At 44.7% G+C, this 20,347-nt stretch overlaps 2 protein-coding genes across 3 annotated transcripts in view; one reads left to right on the plus strand and one right to left on the minus strand.

The window, feature by feature from the left end:
• Positions 1-235: 235 nt before the first annotated feature.
• On the minus strand, positions 236-3,634 carry GARIN3 (golgi associated RAB2 interactor family member 3; the record flags this gene model as incomplete). The annotated part of the gene is made up of 2 exons (XM_080698623.1): positions 236-1,387; positions 3,005-3,634. 2 exons carry the CDS (start codon positions 3,632-3,634, stop codon positions 236-238), a joined length of 1,782 nt encoding a protein of 593 aa, XP_080554749.1.
• Positions 3,635-18,819: 15,185 nt separating this feature from the next.
• ITK (IL2 inducible T cell kinase) overlaps positions 18,820-20,347 on the plus strand; it is a gene marked incomplete at both ends in the record, with an annotated part of 54,792 nt that continues 53,264 nt past the window's right edge. For both annotated transcript variants that reach the window (XM_080698889.1, XM_080698890.1), the window contains one exon: positions 18,820-18,957. In XM_080698889.1, coding sequence (XP_080555015.1) covers positions 18,820-18,957 — 138 coding nt within the window. The remainder of the gene's footprint in view (positions 18,958-20,347) is intronic.

A 20,347-nucleotide genomic window follows, 5' to 3' on the forward strand; every position in this document is an offset into this window, starting at 1 on the left:
GGGGCTGGCAGACTTCACCTGTCTGGAGCAGAATTAACATCACAGAAGCCACTGTGAGGTCACTGCCAAGCTGTGGGACAGATAAAGTCAAACAGAAAACAGCTGAGTTCTTTCAGAGTCGTATGACCTTTATTATTTAAACTACAGCCAAGAAGGCTGGTATTGGCTCACTGGGGGTACTTCCCTGAGCCCTGGTCTGTGGTCTGTGGCAGCAGCTCCCTGCCCTGGCTCCGATTTAAATGGATTTGGCTTCAAAGATGATCCTCTCCGTTGTCTCCGAGGTCACGGTCCCAGTGATTTCCAGCTCCTTGCCGGCTTGGCCTTTCTCCACCTTAGTCTCGATGTTGTGCTTTTCCACCATCTTCGCCACGATGCCGACTTCCCTATCGTGGGTCGTGACTGGTGCTTTTGAGCTGGGCATGGCCATGAAGCTCCTCAGGAGGGAGCCGATTTTACTGGACTTCTTACTCACAGTACTGGAACTAGCTGCGGACCGGCTCTTCCCCAGGTTGTGAGCGGTCCTGGACTCCTTGGTGGTGGAGATGCGGCTGGAGCTTTTGTGGGACGAGCCGTGTCGCCGGTGGCCTTTGTCCTTCTTGTCCTCGTTTGCTCTGCCTTGGTCGGATGTGGACTGGCGGGAGGACGATTTTCTGCTTTTGTCTTTCCCTGACCGTCGGTGGCGGGAACTTTTCCTGCTGGAATGCCGCTCCCTCTTTTCTCTTCTTTCCCTTTTTTCCTTCCGGCCTTCCTCTTTGGTCGGGGAAACCTTCTGGCTGCCGTCCCGTTCACACATGTAGCCTTCGCTCTGCAGGGTGGATACCAGGGGTGGTATCACTGCGGAAGGCTCAGCTCCTGCTGGGACAGGCGGGATGGTTGTCATGGTACCAGCAAACACCACGCTCACGCTGCTGCCAGGAGAGAGGCTGGCAGCCCCGGAAGAGGCGGTGCCCGCTGAAGAGGTGCTTGCAGCGCCCGCCAGCGCCATGTTCACACCGTCTAGGTTGGCAGCAACCGCCATGGCTTTGCTGGGTCCACCTTCTCCCTGTTCTTTGCTGGCAGTGCCCGCCAGGGCTGCGGCGAACTGGCCCGAGTCTGCCGACTTGGTGGCTGCTATGCTGAGGGCACCCGAGGTCGTGCCCTTGGCCGTCCCTGCCATCGCTGCACTCGCTGCGGAACCCGCCACCACCCCCGCCACCGCCAGGCCGCCTGCTGCCCCCGTGGCTGCTGCTGCGGCGGCAGGTCCTGGAGGGCGGAGGGCTCCAGAAGGCTCCGCAGTAGTATTCTGGATTCCCTCCCCTCCCGCATAAGCAGAAGAGGTGGTTGCAGACACCGCAGGAAGCTTTTGAGACCCAGAATCCTGATGCCCGTCTCCATGGACCTCTGAGGCCTGTTCCAAGAGGAGGAGAAACAGATGAGGTAGAGGCGAGAAGAGGCGCTCCTCCCGCATCCCGAGGCCGAGCAGCTCAAGAGCTTATCATCAGAAGAAGCCCGGAAACCCTCTGCCCTAAGTTCCCTTCTGTTACAGTGCTTCTGTCAAGTGGTCACTGTTTCACTTGAACAATTCTATTTTTCTGTGTGGAATGGAACCCAGGGTTTTTCTATCTCTGGGCTACACACCCAGACCTATTTTATATTTTATTTGGAAACAGGGTCTCACTAAACTGCTGAGAGCCTCGCTAAGTAGCCGAGGCTGGCTTCGAACCTGCGCAACCCTCCCGGCTCAACGTCCCAAGTCCTGAGATTACAAACGTGCGCCACCACGCCCGGCTGTACTTGAACGATCCTAGTGCTAAAGAAAGCACACATACAATTTCCCATCCTCATACAATTTTGTTCGCACACTTGTGACTTTTATCTTTGTACACACATTTCTAGGAATGGGATGGTTGGGTCAGGGGAAGCCTCTCACAGTTTGGTGTCTACTGAAACAGAACATTGCACTATGAAACTGTGCGTGTGTTCACGATGTGGGTTGTGCTGATTTGCACAAAACTCAACACATGGTAGTCACGGGGAGACAGACAAGGCCCAGATACAGGAACCTCTTCCTAACTGTTGCTAACATTTTCTACACTGAAGTAGAGAATAGACGAGTGATTATGAGAAGGGAAAGGGGTAGGGAGAGGAGGGTAGGGAGGGGACCGTTAGCTTGTGCAGGGGTGCAGTTACGTAAGGAAGTTGGATAATGTTCGATACAATGTGGGATGACTGTGGCTGACAGCAACTGGCTTTCTGTTTCAAAATAATGAGTGGAGAGGATTTGGGGTGTTCCTAGCAAAAAGAAACAATGTCCAAGGTGATAGATATAAGGTACCCTGATCTGCTCGTTACACATTGAGTACAAGCATTGAGATGTCGGATGACATGACCTAAATAGGTGCAGGTACCAAGCGCCCATGAAAAATAAAAAGCATATTTTTAAAAAATGTCCCCCAACAGCCGGGCGTGGTGGCGCACGCTTATAATCCCCGCACTTAGGAGGCAGAGACAGGAGGATCGCGCAGGTTCGAAGCCAGCCATGCTGGCTTAAGAGACCCTGTTTCCAAATTTAAAAAATATATAAAATAGGTCTGGGAGTGTAGCCCAGAGGTAGCAGGGCTTCCAGGAACCCCAGTACCACTAAAAAAAAATGCTCCCCAAAACAACAAAGGCCACCTGGGTTTGGGTATGAAGTGTTCAAGCAGAAACTTAACAATCAGGATATCGCAAGCCCTGAGTGTGAATCAACGTAGTTGGCACCTCGTGGGACATTTCGAGAAGGACTTAACCTGGGAGTCCATATATAAAATACATGAGCTGAGCATACATGGTGGCTCATGCTTGTAATCCCAGTACTTGGAGGCTGAGACAGGATCACCACCCGGTGGCGGCTCTTCTAGCTCTGAGCCCTTTCAGATGGGATGCGTTTCCCAGGCTAGCAAGGGAAGATGCTCTCGTAGGGGACCCGCTTTGGGGGACTCTCACAAAGCACTCTCCTCAAGTTTTCTTGGGTCTAGGCACTTACTATTCCGTTTTTGCTGCCCTCCATACTTGACGTTGTGTTTGTGTCTCCTGTCTGAACTGTGGGGGTACTGCTGCTGCTCCCTGCTGGCGGCCTCAGGAGGTAGACAAGCTTTTCCCAGTAGCAAAACAGGTCTTCCCGTGCATCTGAAGAGGGACACAGCTGCAGGTAAAACGTTCGGCCCGTGGCCAGCTTCAGGCGCAGCTGCTGTTTCTCGCGATCGTGAATGGAGATCTTGACGAACTTCAAGGGAAGGAGCCTCGTGAGCTCTAGACTCTTGGCAGGTCGGCGGCCTCTCCCCTTGATGAGCCGGCTGCGCCGGGCGTGCTCCTCGCAGACCTTAGCAGGCCGGGCCAGCAGCATGACGTCAGGTAGTGGGAGGATGGGGCTGGTGGACGCGATGCACACAGTCACCATTCGGACACGGTTGTGCACGTCAATCACCTCTCCTTTCTTGCTGATCTGGATAAAGTCACTCTCAAACATGGGTGCGTACTTGAAAATGTCATACTCTCCCCCCTTGTAAAGCTGCCGTTGCAGGTTCCCCATGGAGGTGTTGAACACCCCCATGGAGCGGCAGCTGTGGGCTGTGTAGTAGGGGAGCACACATTCACTGCTCCTGGCCTTCTTCATTGTAGACATTCCCACCGGCCACAGGTCAAGTCCCCAAGAGAGAGGGAGTGATGGCAAATGCCCATCTCCCTGCCAGGCGTGGCCTGACTCTCCTAGCACCCCGCCTTTAGCCTCTGCTGCCCTTTGTGACCTGTCGCCATCAACCACCCTTTGTCCTGGCCTCTGGGCACACTCCCTTCAAGGCTGGGTCAGACTGCCCCTCAAGCACACCACCAACTCCACAGGGGAGGGCGCATCCTGCCAGGGCGTAGGAGTGGACAGGCCGGAGGTACTTTTTAACCACAATTTTAGGATTCTTAATTTATGAAACCATTTTCTATGAGTGTGAATATCTGGGATACATATATATATATATATATATATATATATATATATATATATATATTTTTTTTTTTTTACGTATTATATATATTTTACCTTTTTGTGGTACTAGTTGTACTAGGGATGGAACACAGGCATCTTCTACCTCCGGGCTATACTCACAGACCTATTCTATTTATGTCTTATTTGGAAACAGGGTCTCACTGAGTTGCTGAGAGCCTCGCCAAGTAGCTGAGGCTGGCTTCGAACCTGCGTGATCCTCCTGTCTCAACCTCCCAAGTACTGGGATTACAAGCATGAGCCACCATACCCAGATTATATGTTTTATATATTGACTAATATTACTATATGTTTTATATATTAATATATATTTAGTTTTATAATTGTTACAAGTATTTCTCTAAGGACCATCTTCCTATAAATGTATTTTTGCTTCAGCTAAATTCTTTCCTGGAGATAAAATCCTGAAAGTAAACTATGTGCTTGCTAAGGACAGGGATCTTTTCTTTTTTTCTTTTTTCAGTACTGGGGATGGAACCCAGGGACATTCTACCTCTGAGCTACACTACCAACCCCATTTTTTATTCTTTATTTTGAAACAGTCTCAGCAAGTTGCAGAGTGCTTCACTAAGCAGCGGAGGCTGTCTCTGAACTGCAATCCACCTGTCTAAGCCTCCTGAATGCTCGAATTACAAGTGTGCACCACCACGCCTGGCCAGGTATCCTATCTGGTATTAGTAACATAGATGCACACAGCAGTTGGTGTGTCTGCAACCCAGCTCCTCCTGGCCCCAAGGGGACTTCTGCTACCTATTAGAGCCAGTCTTGTTCTGATGGTCGTTTCCAAGAAAATAATTTTCTCATTTGTAGAAGGTTAAGTTTTCAAAGTCACAAGTTTGTGGCGAGGAAACTGAGATACTGGGTTGTCCTGCTCAAGGTCAGAGTGGAGAGCCGGGTTCTAACCTAGGTCTTATAACCGGGTCAGAGATTTTTCTCTACCGCAAGCGGCGTGGCTCAGAGTTAGACTCTCATGCCACGCAATCGTGGGGGTTAGCGGCTTACATGGGTCTTAACTGGGAGCCACAAGGATCCAGAGAGGCCTTGACTCACCATAGGATTCCCACAGGTGCACCTGCTGTTTCACTCTTGATGTCTACTTGATAAACCATTGACATTTTTGTTTCTTTGAAAAGCTCTTCAGAGAAACTGTGGCAAAGACATCTTTTTTTTTTTCACTTTACACAAGATGAGGCCTCCGAATTTCCCCTCCTCCAGTTGTAAAACTACTTTTGAGATAAACACGTCCCCCCAAACTGGTGGCTACTATGCCAAGGTCTAGAAATAAACTTTTAACCACACAATGTTCTTTTTTATATCCCTTGTGCTTCGCACATTGCCGCTTTTCAATACATATGGACTTATTCACATTCATTGAGATTTGTTCTTTTATTCACTTACTCAACAAAGTTTAAAGAAGAAGTATTTTGTTTGGGGCCAGCTAGAAAGGAGAAGTGCAAAAGTAAATTTCTTTACCCCTGACAAGCTAAAATACTTTTGGTAAAGATAGCTGAGCTGCTTCTCCATAAAAAGAACAAAGTGGCTTACATTGTAATATAAGGGGCTAATTACTAAAACTCAACACTGTTGGATTTAAAAATGTTGGTTTTCTCTCTCGCTTTCCATGTATAGCATATTATCAAGTATAAAAGACTCAATCAGCTGGGCGTGGTGGCGCACGCTTGTAATCCCCGCGCTTGGGAAGCAGAGACAGGAGGATTGCGCTGGTTCGGAGCCAGCCTTGCTGGCTTAAGAGACTCTGTTTCCAAATTAAAAAATATATATATTAAATAGGTCTGGGAGTATAGCCCAGGGGTAGAAGGGCTTCCAGGAACCCCAGTACCACCTAAATAAATAAGTAAATAAGACTCAATCATCTATTCCTCTCATAAGTCTGTTTCAGATGAACCATACAGATGAGGGACAACATATTCTTATCATTTAGAATATAATTAGCCAGGCATAGAGCTATTTTACTTTTGGGGGGGGGATAATGGGGATGGAACCCAGGGGCATTAGACCTCCGAGCTACACCCCCAGCCCTATTTTTTATTCTTTATTTTGAAACAGGGTCTCACTGAGTTGCAAAGGGCCTCACTAAGTAGCAGAGGCAGAGGCTGTCTGTGAACCTGCAGTCCTCCTGTCTCAGCCTCTCAAATGCTGGGATTACAAGCGTGCGCCACCATGCCTGGATAACTGCTTTATTATTAATATTCCCAACTACTCTGTAAAATGTAAGTATGACTATTAGCCCTATTCATTATGTGTGTGTGTGTGTGTGTGTGTGTGTGTGTGTGTGTGTGTGTGTGTTACTAATGATGGAACCCAGGGGCCTTCTACCTCCGGACTACACTCCCAGACTTATTTTATATTTTGTTTGGAAACAGGATCTTCCTAAATTGCTGAGAGCCTCACTAAGTAGTTGAAGCTGACTTTGAACCTGTGCGATCCTCCTGTCTCAAGTCTCCTAAGTACTGGGATTACAAGCATGTACCACCATGCCTGGATATTAGCCCTATTTTATACAGGGGAAATCAAGATTTAGAAAAAATAAACTTGACCAATGTCACAAGAAACCATAGGATGTAGAAGTCCCAAAATATGGCAATGATTAGAGCCAGGCGTGGTGGCGCATGCTTATAATCCCTGTGCTTGGAAGGCTGAGACAGGAGGATCACGCAGATTCGAAGTCATCCTCAGCTACTTAGTGAGGCTCTCAGCAACTTAGTGAGACCCTGTTTCCAAATAAAATATAAAAATATAAAATGGGTCAGGGAGTATAGCCTGGAGGTAGAAAGCCTCTGGGTTCCACCCCCAGTACCACCACACACACAAAAAAAATGGCAATGATTAAACAACACTAAACTGCTCGATATACAAGTATCGTGTAGCACACATTCATCCCATTAGTATTATGAAGTGCTTACTTAGTGACAGACCCTATTCTAGATACTGAGAATATAGCAGTGGACAAAATAAGGAAATATCCTTGGTTTCATGGAGCTTATATATACACAATAGTAAACAAGCAAATATATGTGCAGTGTGATAAAAGCTATGGAGAAAGATGGGCAGACGTGTAGAATGGTGTGCGTACAGGAGTGGGAAGAGTTAAGGAAGAGTCACGGGAGGTGATGTTTGAGCAAAGGCATGAAGGGTAGCAAGAGGCCACGGGCCTGTGGCTGGAGAATGCCTGGCGTGTCTGAGGAGCCCCAAGGGGTTGGAAGGACAAGCATGGGGTAGACCAGGGGAAGAGTGGTTGGAGATGAGGCTTAGAGGCAACTGAGAGGAGCATGTCACGTGGACCTTGTGGGCCACTGTAAAGTCTATGGCTTTGCTCTGAGCAGCAGTCGATCTGACTCTACTTAGAAAGGATTGTTCTGGCCGCCATATTGAAAAGAGTCAATATAAGTGTCGGGGGACAGGAATGGAGGGTGAGAAACTCCTACAGGATTTGATGGTTTAGAAGGTGGGGAAGACATGGTAGCAGTAAAAATAAAGAGACTGGCCCCTAGACACTTTTCAGTTGAAGTAACTATTACGTATACTGGTAGTAAATAATTTCCAATTAATTTTAGTATGTGAAAAGCAAGTTGTAAAATAGCACATGTGGCTGGTCATATATTTCTGAGTAGAAACTTAAGCAGTGTGTGTGTGTGTGAAAGGTTGAACAAGAACCTGGTAACAGGTGCTACCTTGGGGCAGCTCGTCAGGTAAGGGAAATAGCAGGATGGAGACCTTGTTTTCTAGAATATTCCCTTTTATGCTTTTTAGATTTTGTTCCATTGAATATACTACCTGCACAAAAAATTTTAAAGAAACATTTCAAGTTCACAGGTTTGTAAAAATCTACCAGGAAAACTATATTCTTAGAATACTCGTTGATTGAAGACTTGATATGGAATTCAATAAATAGCTTCATATGAATTTAACTCTGGCCGGGCATGGTGGCACACGCTTGTAATCCCTGCGCTTGGGAGGCTGAGACAGGAGGATTGCACAGGTTCAAAGCCAACCTCAGCTACGTAGTGAGGCTTTCAGCAACTTAGTGAGACCCTGTTTCCAAATAAAAATAAAAATATAAAAAAGGTCTGGGAGTATAGCCCAGAGGTAGAAAGCCTCTGGGTTCCACCCCCAGTACCACCAAAAAAAAAAAAAAATTAACTCTGGCACCAAATTTCATAATTTGAGAATGGAAATACAAAATAATATTCAAATTCTTTTTTTTTTGCAGTACTGGAGATGGAACCCAGGGGCATTCTACCTCCAAGCTATACCCTCAGCCCTATTTTTTTTATTCTTTATTTTGAAACTGGGTCTCACTGAGTACGGAGGGCCTCACTAAGTAGCTGAGGCTGTCCACCAACTGTGATCCTCCAGTCTCAGCCTCCCAATTTCTAATTTTTAAAATCTGACTGATCTTTGGAGAATCAGTCAGTCAAGACCTATTTATTGATCATTCACTGTAGGTAAATCATTATGTTGGATATTCAGGCTGTCAAAATATGTTTCAGAAATTTTAAAATATGACTTTCATGATATAGAATGAACATGCCACAGGTTTAATTTATTTATTAGTGAAAAATGACCCAGCAGGGTGGTGACGCTGATTCAAAGAAGAATTAGAGGAACAGAAGGCATTAGAGAAAGAATGTTGGGGTACCACTGGCAGGTTAAATGTAGAACGGGTTATATCTCCCCAGTGCAATGGAATCATAACCTTTGGGGCTACATTTTTTTTTTTAACTAAACAGAAACTATTTGCATCTCTTCTGAATAAAAAATATCTATGAGTTACTATGGAAACCAGAGATAAGGCTTTAATCAGTAATTATAGCCTTCTTGAGGTCTTTAAAATGTTCTAAAATTAAATGGTGATGGTTATACAGTTCAATGAATATATGAAAAACACACGGAACTAAATATTTTTCATGGATGAATTTTCCAGTATGTGAAATATATCTCACTGAAGCTGTTAAAAATAATAGATAGCAAAATTCAATTTGGACTTATTGACCTAATTCAGTTTTCTTCATTCTCTATGATGATTAAATCATCTGTAGGCAGACATGTTAAAAAGCAAAAGTAAAAAAGCCTCAGTGTGACGTTGAAAGCACATGTGCCTGCTTACATGATTTCGTTTGTTTCTTTGTTTGTTTCTCTTGTTCCATGCTGTTTTGGTGCAGGGATTGAACCCAGGAACATTCTGCCTCAGATCTACACCTCCAGCCCTGTTTCACTTCTTATTTGCAAACAGGGTTTTGCTCAGTTGCTAGCTTCAAACCTGCAATCGTCCCATCTCAGCCTCCCAAGTACTGGGATTACAGGTGTGTGCCACCACATCTGGCTTCCATGTTTCTTGAGATATAAATATGGGGTACTTAAAAAAAAAAAAAAACCAAGAAATAAGGTGGAGCGCAGATGGGCCATGATCCTGACTTCTGAGAGTTTACAACCAATAAGAGAACCTATGCTGAAGCCTCCAAGAAGCCAGCGGAGAGCAGGAGAACAGATAAGCCCACGGTAGCATAATAGCAAATGCGTGCGCTGAAGGGTGAACCGAATAATATTTCGCACTCCATTTAGCCAACAGGAAAACTGTCCAAACCACAAGTCTAAGGATAGTTTTCTGTACATTTCAAGTGGCCTGAGGCTGAAGAATGAAGATAGAAGACTCTATGTAAAACACTAAGTATATGTAGACACACAAAACTACGGAGAGCTAAAGAGGACACGTTTACGGTAGGAAGAAGATTCAAGCCAATAGCTTTAGTGGTCCACGTATTACTTTGAGAAGCAGGCCAGAGGGACAGCTATATATAGCTTTTTCGATGAGCATGCAGCCTGGAGGAGGCGGGATGTTTTGAGCCAGGCAGGATGTGGGGGTGGGGAGATTTCCATACTGTACACAAGATGTACCTGCGGGGTAAATCCCCTGCCTAAAATATAATCCACAGAACTGTCGATTGCTGCCAGCTGAGGTGGTGTAGGATGAGCCGCAGTCTACCTTGGGCACCTAGATCTTCAGGAAGCCACCTGATTTCCATCTGACCTACTAGCTGTCAAAAAAGACCAGAGGTGCCTTGACTGTCTCTCCTAGGACCAGTATGCAGATCAGCTTCTGCCTCTGATTAAAAAGAAAAGCAGCTGGTCTACATAAAAGAAGCCAGACGGGCTTCAGAATAATTTTCTTTCTACTCACAACCGTCTCCCCTCTCCTTTCCCTCCTCCTCCTGTCCTCTTCTTCTGCTCTGCTCAGCTCTAGCTGGCTCCATTCTGAACCAAAATCCTTGCCCTGCTCATCACAGGGCAAGATTCTCCTCTTTCCACTTTCTGGTTGGCTCGGTGGTTCATGAGTTGTGAGATGTACCACCTGGGTTTATGTATCTAATCTAAGGTTACAACTGAAGACAACATCTACACACACACACACACACACACACACACACACACACAAAATGACGTTAAAAGTAACAATAAAGATGAGAAACTATATAAAGATAGTGAAGATTCCCAAACTTGTTTGGCTTACCGCTCCTTTTTTTTTTTTGGTTGTACTAGGGGTGGAACCCAGAGGCTTTCTACCTCCAGGCTATACTCCCAGACCCATTTTATATTTTATTTGGAAACAGGGTCTCACTAAGTTGCTGAGAGCCTCACTAAGTAGCTGAGGCTGGCTTCGAACCTGCGCGATCCTCCTGTCCCAGCCTCCCAAGCGCGGGGATTACAAGCGTGCGCCACCACGCCCAGTTTACCTCTCCTTTTTTGAAAACTGACAAAACGATTAAAGCAATCACTCAGCACCCCCTGAAATCGACCCCTTAAAGTGAATTAACAAAAAGGTACAGTAGTGACACATTTGTGTTTTTTCTTTCTGTTTTTTTTTTTTTTAAACTAGGGATTGAACAAACAGGCAGTCTGCCTCTGAGCCTCGGCCTCAGCTTTTGTTAATGTTTATTTATTTATTGTTTGTTTATTTGTTTGTTTGTTGTGGGTCTGGGGATGGAACGCAGGGGCATTTGACTTCCAAGCTACACCCCCTGCCCTACTTTATATTCCTTATTTTGAAACAGGGTGTCACTAAGTTGCAGAGGGTCTGAGTAGCTGAGGCTGTCCACGAACCGCGATCCTCCTGTCTCAGCCTCCCGAATGCTGGGATTTCAAGCGTGTGCCACCACGCCCGGCTAAGGTTTTAGTTTGAAAATGGATCTAAATTGCTGAAGCTGTTTTTAAACCTGGGATCCTCCTTTCTCAGCTTCCCAAGTACTGGTATTACAAAGGCATGCACCACTACAGCCAGCTGCATACATTTATGTATTTATTTATTTATTTATTCATGCGTTTTTTATTTTATTTTATTGGTGCACTATAGTCTCACATCATAATGTGGATGATGTTGACAACGGCAGAAATTCACACAGTACTTGGTGCCCTCCTTCCCCTTTTCCCTCCCTCCCAATACTGAGTGTCCAGGGTAACTATGTTCACATTTATACATAGATTCGAATGTAGCTCTTTTTGTTTATTAACTTCAGCCTTCTCCCTCCTCGACCCCTCCTTTCTGTCTAAGAGGGGCGCCAACAGCCAGCAAAGCCAGCGTCATACCTTTATGTGTCTGTATTTTACTTCAGCTCATTTTTGAAACCTATGAAAGGGGGAGGTAACTGATCCAGAAGCTGAGAAAAATGATTATTGGAAGTGCATATTAAATTTAGTTCTGAAAAGATAACAGAAAAGAGTAAAATAAACACTGACATTGATTATATCTGAGAGGTGAGATTAGAAGTGATTTTTAAAATTTATTTGCTTTTTTCCACTAAGACTATATGTCACTTTTGTAACCAGACATTTATATATTTCAAAAAAAAATAGCTGTAAGCTTCCTGGCCACCTTGTTTCTCATTGTCTTCTAATTAGAAAAATGATTTCTGAAAAAAGAACATCTTTTTCTTTTAAATTAGAAATTAAAATATTTCCCAACAGTATCATTTTTTAAATTATAAAAATTAGCCGAGCATGGTGGCACAGGTTTGTAAACCCAGTACTTGGGAGGCTAAGACAGGAGGATCACGGGTTCACAGCCAGCCTCGGTTACTTAGTGAGGCCCTCTTCAACTCTGTGGGACCCTGGTTCAAAATAAAGAATCAAAATAGGGCTGTGGGTATAGCCCAGAGATAGAATGCCCCTGGGTTCAATCTCTAGTACTGAAAAAGTTCCACAAATTTTGTCTAACTTTTCAGTTCAATTTGCTGGAATTTTGATATGTAAGTTTCCTGAAAATGTCCTGTGCATGTATGTATGCAGGTGTTAATAGAACATCTATATTGTAAGAATAAAATTATGCCATACATACTACTTTTCTAACAAAGATATCTATTGTACTTTTTTAGAATGATACATTATGGAGATATTTTATTCATCCTCAGGATCTGTATTCTGTAAAATGGATAAATCATAGACTGTTTAACCAATCTTTTACTGATGCATGGATAGGTAGTTCCTGCCAAGAAATAGCACTGTAGTGAATATTTTGTACCGTTAATATCTTTGCAGTCTTGCTATTTTTATTAGGATTGTATGTCAAGAAGGAATAAAATTTCATCATTGTTATTTTCAGAAGATGTTGTGCAGTGACGAAAATATTCAGGTGTTATTCTTTTTGTGTGTGCTTGTACTGGGGATTGCACGCAAGAGCATTGTACCTCCAAGCTACACCCCCAGCTTTTTTTATTTTTTATCTTGAAGCAGGGTCTCACTAAGTTGCCGAGTCTTTCACTATGTTGCTAACCTCAACATAGTGTCCTCAAACCTTTGATTCTACTGTCGCAGATTCCCAGGTACTGAGATTACAGACGTGTGCCTCCATGCCTAGGTAGGTCTTATCTTTAAAATAGATGTTAATAGAGCCGGGCGTGGTGGCTCACGCTTGTAATCCCAGCATTTGGGAGGCTGAGACAGGAGGATCACGGTTCGTGGCCAGCCTCAGCTACTTAGTGAGGTCCTCTGCAACTCAGTGAGACCCTGTTTCAAAATAAAGAATAAAAAATTGGGCAGGGGGAGTAGCTCAGAGGTCAAATGCCTCTGGATTCCATCCCCAAACCCGCAAAAAAAAAAAAAATTGATGTTAATAGATCTGATTTGGGTTGGATGTGAACACGAAGGAAAATAAAGGACTTCAAACCACATTCTAAGAGGATCTTTTGGTGTAGACACAGGAGGGCTGTGGGGTTATTTATCCAAAGGGGCTCTCTCTTTTCCAGAAAAGAGAACAGGAGCCATAAAGCCTCAATGGTAAGGTCAAGGTAAGGATGAGACGGCTCTTTTAGGACTGAGTATCCATCCATCCTCATTCCTCGAGTGGCAACACACTCGTGTTTTGGGGGGAAGCGACCCTCCCCAATCTCAGTCGGGAAGTTGGGTAGGGCTGACCATACCCCATCCCAAATCCAGGAGCGAGTAAAGACCTAGAACTGGACAACCAAATCGTCCATGGCCCTGGCCATCCTGATTGCGGTGCATGTGAGCATGTCGCCCAAGCTGAGCCGATGATTCTCAATACTGGGGTTTATGCTGGAGCTATGAGGAAAGAAAATCCAATCCCTCTGGTCAAATGTCTGCTAGTAACTACTGGCAGCTATATTGCTGCCCTGGAGGAAGCCCTGCCTAGACACCAAGCAGGCACAGCGCTAGTGGTGACAAGGCTCAAGTCCTGATTCCATTGCTTAAGTGAGTACTTGGGTCCAGCAGTACTAAGTTAAATTAGCTCCTTCGTTGTTTTAAGGTGTTAAATGGGGCTCTTTCAACTCGTCTTCACTGGGGGCTCCGATGACATACAGAAATATAATGAATCAAATACTTCTGTTTCCTCTGGTGACAGTGTTTACCCACCTCTAGCCTTTAGAAAACCAGACTTGAGAAATCAACTGAGAGGGCTTCTGGTGTGTCCTGCATTTCCTCTCACCACTAAGTATGGTTGAAAGGAGTAGATGCCTACATCCACCAGAAGCTAAGGGACAGGGACTTCAAGGGATGACTCAGGGAGCCTGGCATGAGTCCCGGAGAGTCTTGGAACTAAAGAACAGTATCTAAGTGTCACTTGGAGAAAGAAAATGGTGTGAGCTCACAGAAAAACTGCTTACTGGTGTCAGAGGGAGAAGGAGCTGCATTGTGCAACCGACTAAGGCTGGGAAGTTGCAGGTTCGATCTCATCCATTTGTAAAAGAATCGAGGGGTTGAGAGGGGGCAGGACAGGGCTTTATTCCAGCTACAGAGGCTGAAAAAGGAGGCTGTGGTCTCCAGCACCCAGTGGCGGCCGCCTGGGTACATGGGCACGCCGCATGGAGACTTCCCCATAGCACATCTGCTTCTCTGTATTTGCCTGTGTGTCTGCACAGCTGCATGTCCTCGTGTCCCCACACGGGACTGTCTCCATCCAGTTTATACACCAAATCAAGACAAAAGTGGCGGGGCACAGAGTTTCAGAAGACAAAAATGGAGCTTTCAAGGACATGCTTAGCTGCTGTTCACAGGACCGTGGCTTTCACTGCAAGGAGGCGAGGAGCTAGACCGGGGGAAGCCCACATGTGGAAGGTTGGGTTCCCGGGCCAAGCTAGAAGAATCAGAGGAGCAGCTGTCTCCATCCTCAGCTGGGAAGTCTCTGAAAACCAACCAAACACACAGCAAACATTTCCCAGGAAAAGCCCGCCCTCAGCTTCCTTCATGTCTTTCTTCCCTCCAGCCTGAGCCTGAATGGGTGGCTCGGAAGCCAGGCTTGCCGGTGGTTAAGGAGGAGGGAGGGTGCAATTGGAAAGCCACCAGGCCTCAGATCCCAAAGTAGACCCATGCTGATGTTGAGGGGAGGTACCCACCGAGGATGTGCTTGGACTCACTGAACCACACCGGCTTGTCTTAATGTTTTCTTATGGAAACTTTCAAATGCTTCTCACTGTAAGGAGGAGAGGGTAATAAATTCCCACATACCTGTTTCCCAGCTTCAGAAACACTTTTCATCTCTCCCTCTATTCCTCCAACTCCACCGGATTATTATGAAGCAAATCTCAGGTATTCGGTCATATTAATTACTTAGTATGTTTCTGTACAAAACAAGGATTCTCGGTTAGCATGATAGTAGTGTCATCACATAAATTAATAATTATTTCTCAGTATCATAACATATCTAATCAGTATTCAGTATCCCCAGTTATCTCAAAATGTCTTTATGGAGTTGATTTGCTTGACTTTGAATCCAAAGTCTTTCAAGTCTGTTTAGTTGGTTTATTTTAATACTGGTGATTGAGACCAGTGCTATTCTACTTCAAAACTACACCCCCAGGCCTATTTGATTATTATTACTATTTTACTTTGAAACTGGGTCCCACTAAGTTGCTTGGGGCCTCGCTAAGCTGCTGAGGCTGGCCTCAAACCTGTGATCCTCCTGTCTGAGCTTCCCAAGTACTAGGATAATAGATGTGGGCCACCACACCTGACTTCATGTCTCTTTTTTTTTTTTTTTTTTTTTTTTTTTTTTTTGGTGGTACTGGGGTTCCTGGAAGCCCTTCTACTTCCGGGCTACACTCCCAGACCTATTTTAAAATTTTTATTTGGAAACAGGGTCTCTTAAACCAGCGCGCGCGGCTGGCTTTGAACCTGCGCGATCCTCCTGTCTCTGCCTCCCAAACGCGGGGATTACAAGCGTGCGCCACCACGTCCGGTGACTTCATGTCTCTTAAAATCTGTTAACCTAGCTGGGCGTGGTGGCACACACTTGTAATCCCCGTGCTTGGGAGGCAGAGACAGGAGGATCACGCAGGTTCGAAGCCAGCCACACTGGGTTAAGAGACCATGTTTCCCCCAAAAAAAATGTATTAAAATCTGTTAACCTAGAGGTTCCCTTCCAATTTGTTTGTTTCAGATACTGGGTCACTGGTCCTTAGTCTTTTGATTATTCTTACATCTGTATCTAGTGTGTCCTGTGCCTTGGTCCTTTATCTCTTGTATTTCCTAAAAACTCAGAATTAGATCTGGAGGTCTGATTAGATTTATGACAACTTCTTTATGGGTGGTTTTGTATATTTCCCGTAGCATCACCTCAGGAGACAGGCAGCGTCTGGCTGTCTTTGGTGATGTCATGATCGTTCAGCATGTTGTCAGTATTGTCAGCTTAAGCATTTTCCTACTGTCTTGTCACACACTGACTCTGAACCACCACTGATAGTTATTGTCTGGAGCCATTGGCTTCCTCGGATTGTAAAACAGTGATGTCCCATCATTCCTTCTTCATTAATTTGCTGCTCTAAAGAAAAACTTGACCTCCTTAAATATTTGACTACTAAGCTGAGATATAGTTCCTCACAAAAAAAGCAGGAAATATGTTCCGTTTCCTTTCTGGTTTTCAGAATAATGAGTTGGTTCTTTCCCATCCTCCAAAAGCGATCATTGAGCTGTAATTTTTTTTCACTTACCTAAAAATTTCACCGTTTAAACATTTTTTCACTATTTTTCTATTCACTGCAGATATGAGTCCTTTTGGTGCCCAGATTGTACTGTTTTTGGCCAGCAGAAGCTCCCTGAGTATATCTCCTGTGAACTGAAATTTTTTGTGTGTGAAATTAGGAATGGAACTCAGAGGCATTCTACCTCCAAGCTACAACCCAAATCTTGTTTTTATTTTTAATTTTGAAACAAAGTCTCACTAAGTTACAGAGAGCCTCACTAAGTAGCTGAGGCTGACAGCAGGCCTGGGATCCTCCTGTCTCAGCCTCCCAAGTACTAGGATTACAAGCCTGCGCCACCAGGCCCAACTTGAACTGAACTTTTAAAACCAAAATAAAAGAAACTATTTTTTTTTTCTTAAAGTGATGGAGAAAGTATTGAACCTTCTTAAGTTACCTTTAAGAGTGGACAGAGACTCCTCAACAGTAAGTGGCTTTGAAGGCTCTGTGAGATTGAAAGTTATTTATAATTGTACTCCATTGAGGCCGGGCAAATGAGCAGCTCCTTAACTATTCCACCAGCTCCTGAGGAAATTTTGCTTTCCCATTTGAGAAGCTTTCAGGGAGGTGTCAGACGAGGCTGACAGAAGATGCCAAGAGGAGCCGGAGTGGCTGGAGCAGGGCTGCCGTTATCCTCCTTCATAGAGGAACAATTGAGGCTAGAGCCACTGAGAAATGGGCCCGCAGTGTGGCAGCTAGTTAGCTGGAACTGAAATTCAAACCGCAGCAGGAGAGGGAGGACCCTGCCTAACAAGGTACACATCCTCATCCCCAGGACCTATGAATATGTCGAGATGCATGTCAAAGGGCAATAAAGGTAGCAAATGGAATTAGGTTGCTAATCTGCTGACCTAAAATGGGACGGTTGTGGCTCAGTGTGGTGGTGCTGAGACAGAAGGATCTCATGTTTGAAGCCAGCCTCACTTAGTAAGATCCTCAGGAACTTACCAAGACTGGATTGTGTTTTTCCATTTTATTTTATTTCATTTCATTTCATTTATTATTTATTTATTTACTCATTTATTTTGCGGTACTGGGGATGGAACTCAGGGGCAAGCTACACCCCCGCCCCTACTTTTTGATTCTTTATTTTGGAACAAGGTCTCACTGAGTTGCATAGGGCCTCACGAAGTAGCTGAGGCTGTCCACCAACCCAGAGCCTTCTGCCTCAGCTGCCCAAATGCTAGGATTACAAACATGCGCCATCACACCTGGCTTCTCCGTTTTATTTTTTTATTTTATTTTAGCAGTACTAGGGATTGGACCTAGAGGCATTCTACCTTCAAGCTATATCCCCAGCCCTGTTTTTTATTCTTCATTTTGAAACAAGGTCTCACTAAGTTGTAGAGGGCCTCACCAAGTAGCTGAGGCTGGTGGCAAACCTGTAATCCTCCCGTCTCAGCCTACCAAGTACTTGATTATGAGAGTGCAGCACCATACCGGACTCTGAGACTGTGTTTAAAAAAAAAAAAAAAACTAAAAAGAGAAAGTGCTGAGAGTGTTTGTAGCATGGAGGTAGAGTGCACCTGGATTCACCTCTAGTACTAATAAATAAATAAAGAGGACTATCCTAGACGATCTCATATTGGATGGGCCCAATACAACCATGAGGGTCTTTAAGAGTGAAGCGGAGCAGGAGTCAGAAGAAGAATTTGCAGGGATGTGATTTGAGCAGAGCTTGACCCGCAGCTGTTGGCTTTGAAGATGAAGCGAAGTGGGTATCAAGAAGCTAGAAAAGTCAAGAAGACAAATTTTCTCCAAAGAGCCTTCAGAAAGGATTACAGACATTTTTACGTTAGCCCAGTAAACCCCGTTTTAGACTTCAGAATTACAGAATTGTGAGAAATGGATTTGCAATATGTGAGCCACTGAGTTTGTGGCGATTCATTACAGTAGCAACAGGAAGCTTAGAGGCAAACTGCAGAACCCGCGCTCTCGGCCCTTGTGCTTAGATGCCTTAACTATCGGGTGGGCTGAAGCAGGAACTATAAAAATTTAAATCCCATCCTTAATATAATTTTGAGTCTAAATTTCTTCAAACATCATTTCTAAACCCCTTAGCAAAGGGTGTTCATTTTTTACTTGTGCCTCTTCGTTTGGGGAATTTTGAAAGGATGTGGTTGTGGCATTTGACATCAAAGTAGAAGCTCCGCCATGTTGACTGAACATCGATAGAGAGATAACATCGGAAGTGAGCTCTTCTGAGCCGCTCTGAAGCCCGGCTGCCTCTCCCGTCCATCCCCTGCCCCGAAGCTGTTTCCTCTGGTCGCGCCGAGGGGTGATGCCCAAGAAGCATCGCCTTTCAGGAACTGGATCATGAACAACTTCGTCCTCCTGGAAGAACAGCTGATCAAGAAATCCCAACAGAAGAGGAGGACTTCTCCCTCGAATTTCAAAGTCCGCTTCTTTGTTTTAACTAAAGCCAGCCTGGCCTACTTCGAGGATCGGCATGGGGTACGTGAGCACTTTGTTTTGTTGTCGTTTTTTAATTTGGCTTTGTATAGCATGTTATATTTGGACTAGACTGATACATAAAAGATATATGTGGAGTGAAATAGATTGTGTGGAGCACAGATATGCAGGGCATAAAGACCAAAAAACTCAGTAAGAGCACTCAGAGGACAGTGTGCGGAGAAGTCAAGAGATGATTTTATGCATTGGTAATTTCCCTTTCAAAGCCTTTAAGTTTTTCCTCAGCTTTTTTTTTCCTACAACGTTAAGTGTAATTTTTAAATTATAGTAACATTTTACGTGGCGAATGGTATGACTGGACAGAACTTCAACTTTATATGAAATATACTACATTCTAGGGAATGTAGATTAATAAAATATTAAGCCCTAATGGGACTTTGGAGATAATCCATCTCTGTTTCCTTATTTTACAGTAAAGCAAATGGTACTTAGAATGGTTAAGTGATGGAGCCAGTTGTCACATGTTCATGAAGTTAACTCTACTTGTCTCAATAGCCATCACTTGCCTGTTATTTCCAGGCGTTTAATAGTCTACAATTTGCAAGCCACAAAGACAACTTTTTCATCCTGCGGAAGGCTTTGCAGGCGGCCAGGGTGAGCCAGCTCCAGCGTCCACCTTGCAGACCAGTGTTCCCACCTGCAGGACAAAGGCTGGCCGTTTAGTGAGGCCAGTGTGCCAGACATCTAAAGACGTTCTTATACTATATAGCACTGGTAATAACAAAAGAAAATGAAATGAACGTAATAATGTTCTTTGGTAGAAAAAGCACTGGAAGAGAGGTCAGGAGGTCAAACTCTGCTTCTCTCTTAAATGACTGAGTCCAGGAAAATGTCTGCCTCTTGTAGCAGAATTTTTCTTCTAAAATGAGAAGACTGAAAATAAACTTTGAGACTCTCTTCCTTCCTTCCTTCCTTCCTTCCTTCCTTCCTTCCTTCCTTCTTCTCTCGTTCGCTCCCTCCCTCTCCTCCTCCTCCTCCCCCTCCTCCTCCTCCTCCTCCTCCTCCTCCTCCTCCTCCTCCTCCCCTTCTCCTCCTCCATTATTTATTTTTGGTACTAGAAGTTGAATCCAGAGGCATTCTACCACCAAACTACCCCCTAGCTCTATTTAATTAAAAAGAGGGGTCTTCCTAAATTGCTGAGAGTCTCACTAAATTTACTGAGGCTGGCCTCAAATCTGTGATCCTCCTGTCTTAGCCTTTCAAGTACTGGGATTACAAGCATGCACCACCATGCCCAATCCTTTCCTTCTTTAAAAATCCTTTGTTCCTAAGCAGTGACTCTGGTTTAACCCTTCTCAGCCATGTTTTGAAGCATGTTTGATTTTTTCCTATATCATTATATTATTTTTACATCACTAGAGAGGTAGGTCAG

Source organism: Muscardinus avellanarius (genome assembly GCF_963383645.1).
Source record: "Muscardinus avellanarius genome assembly, chromosome: 7".
Taxonomy (NCBI): domain Eukaryota; kingdom Metazoa; phylum Chordata; class Mammalia; order Rodentia; family Gliridae; genus Muscardinus; species Muscardinus avellanarius.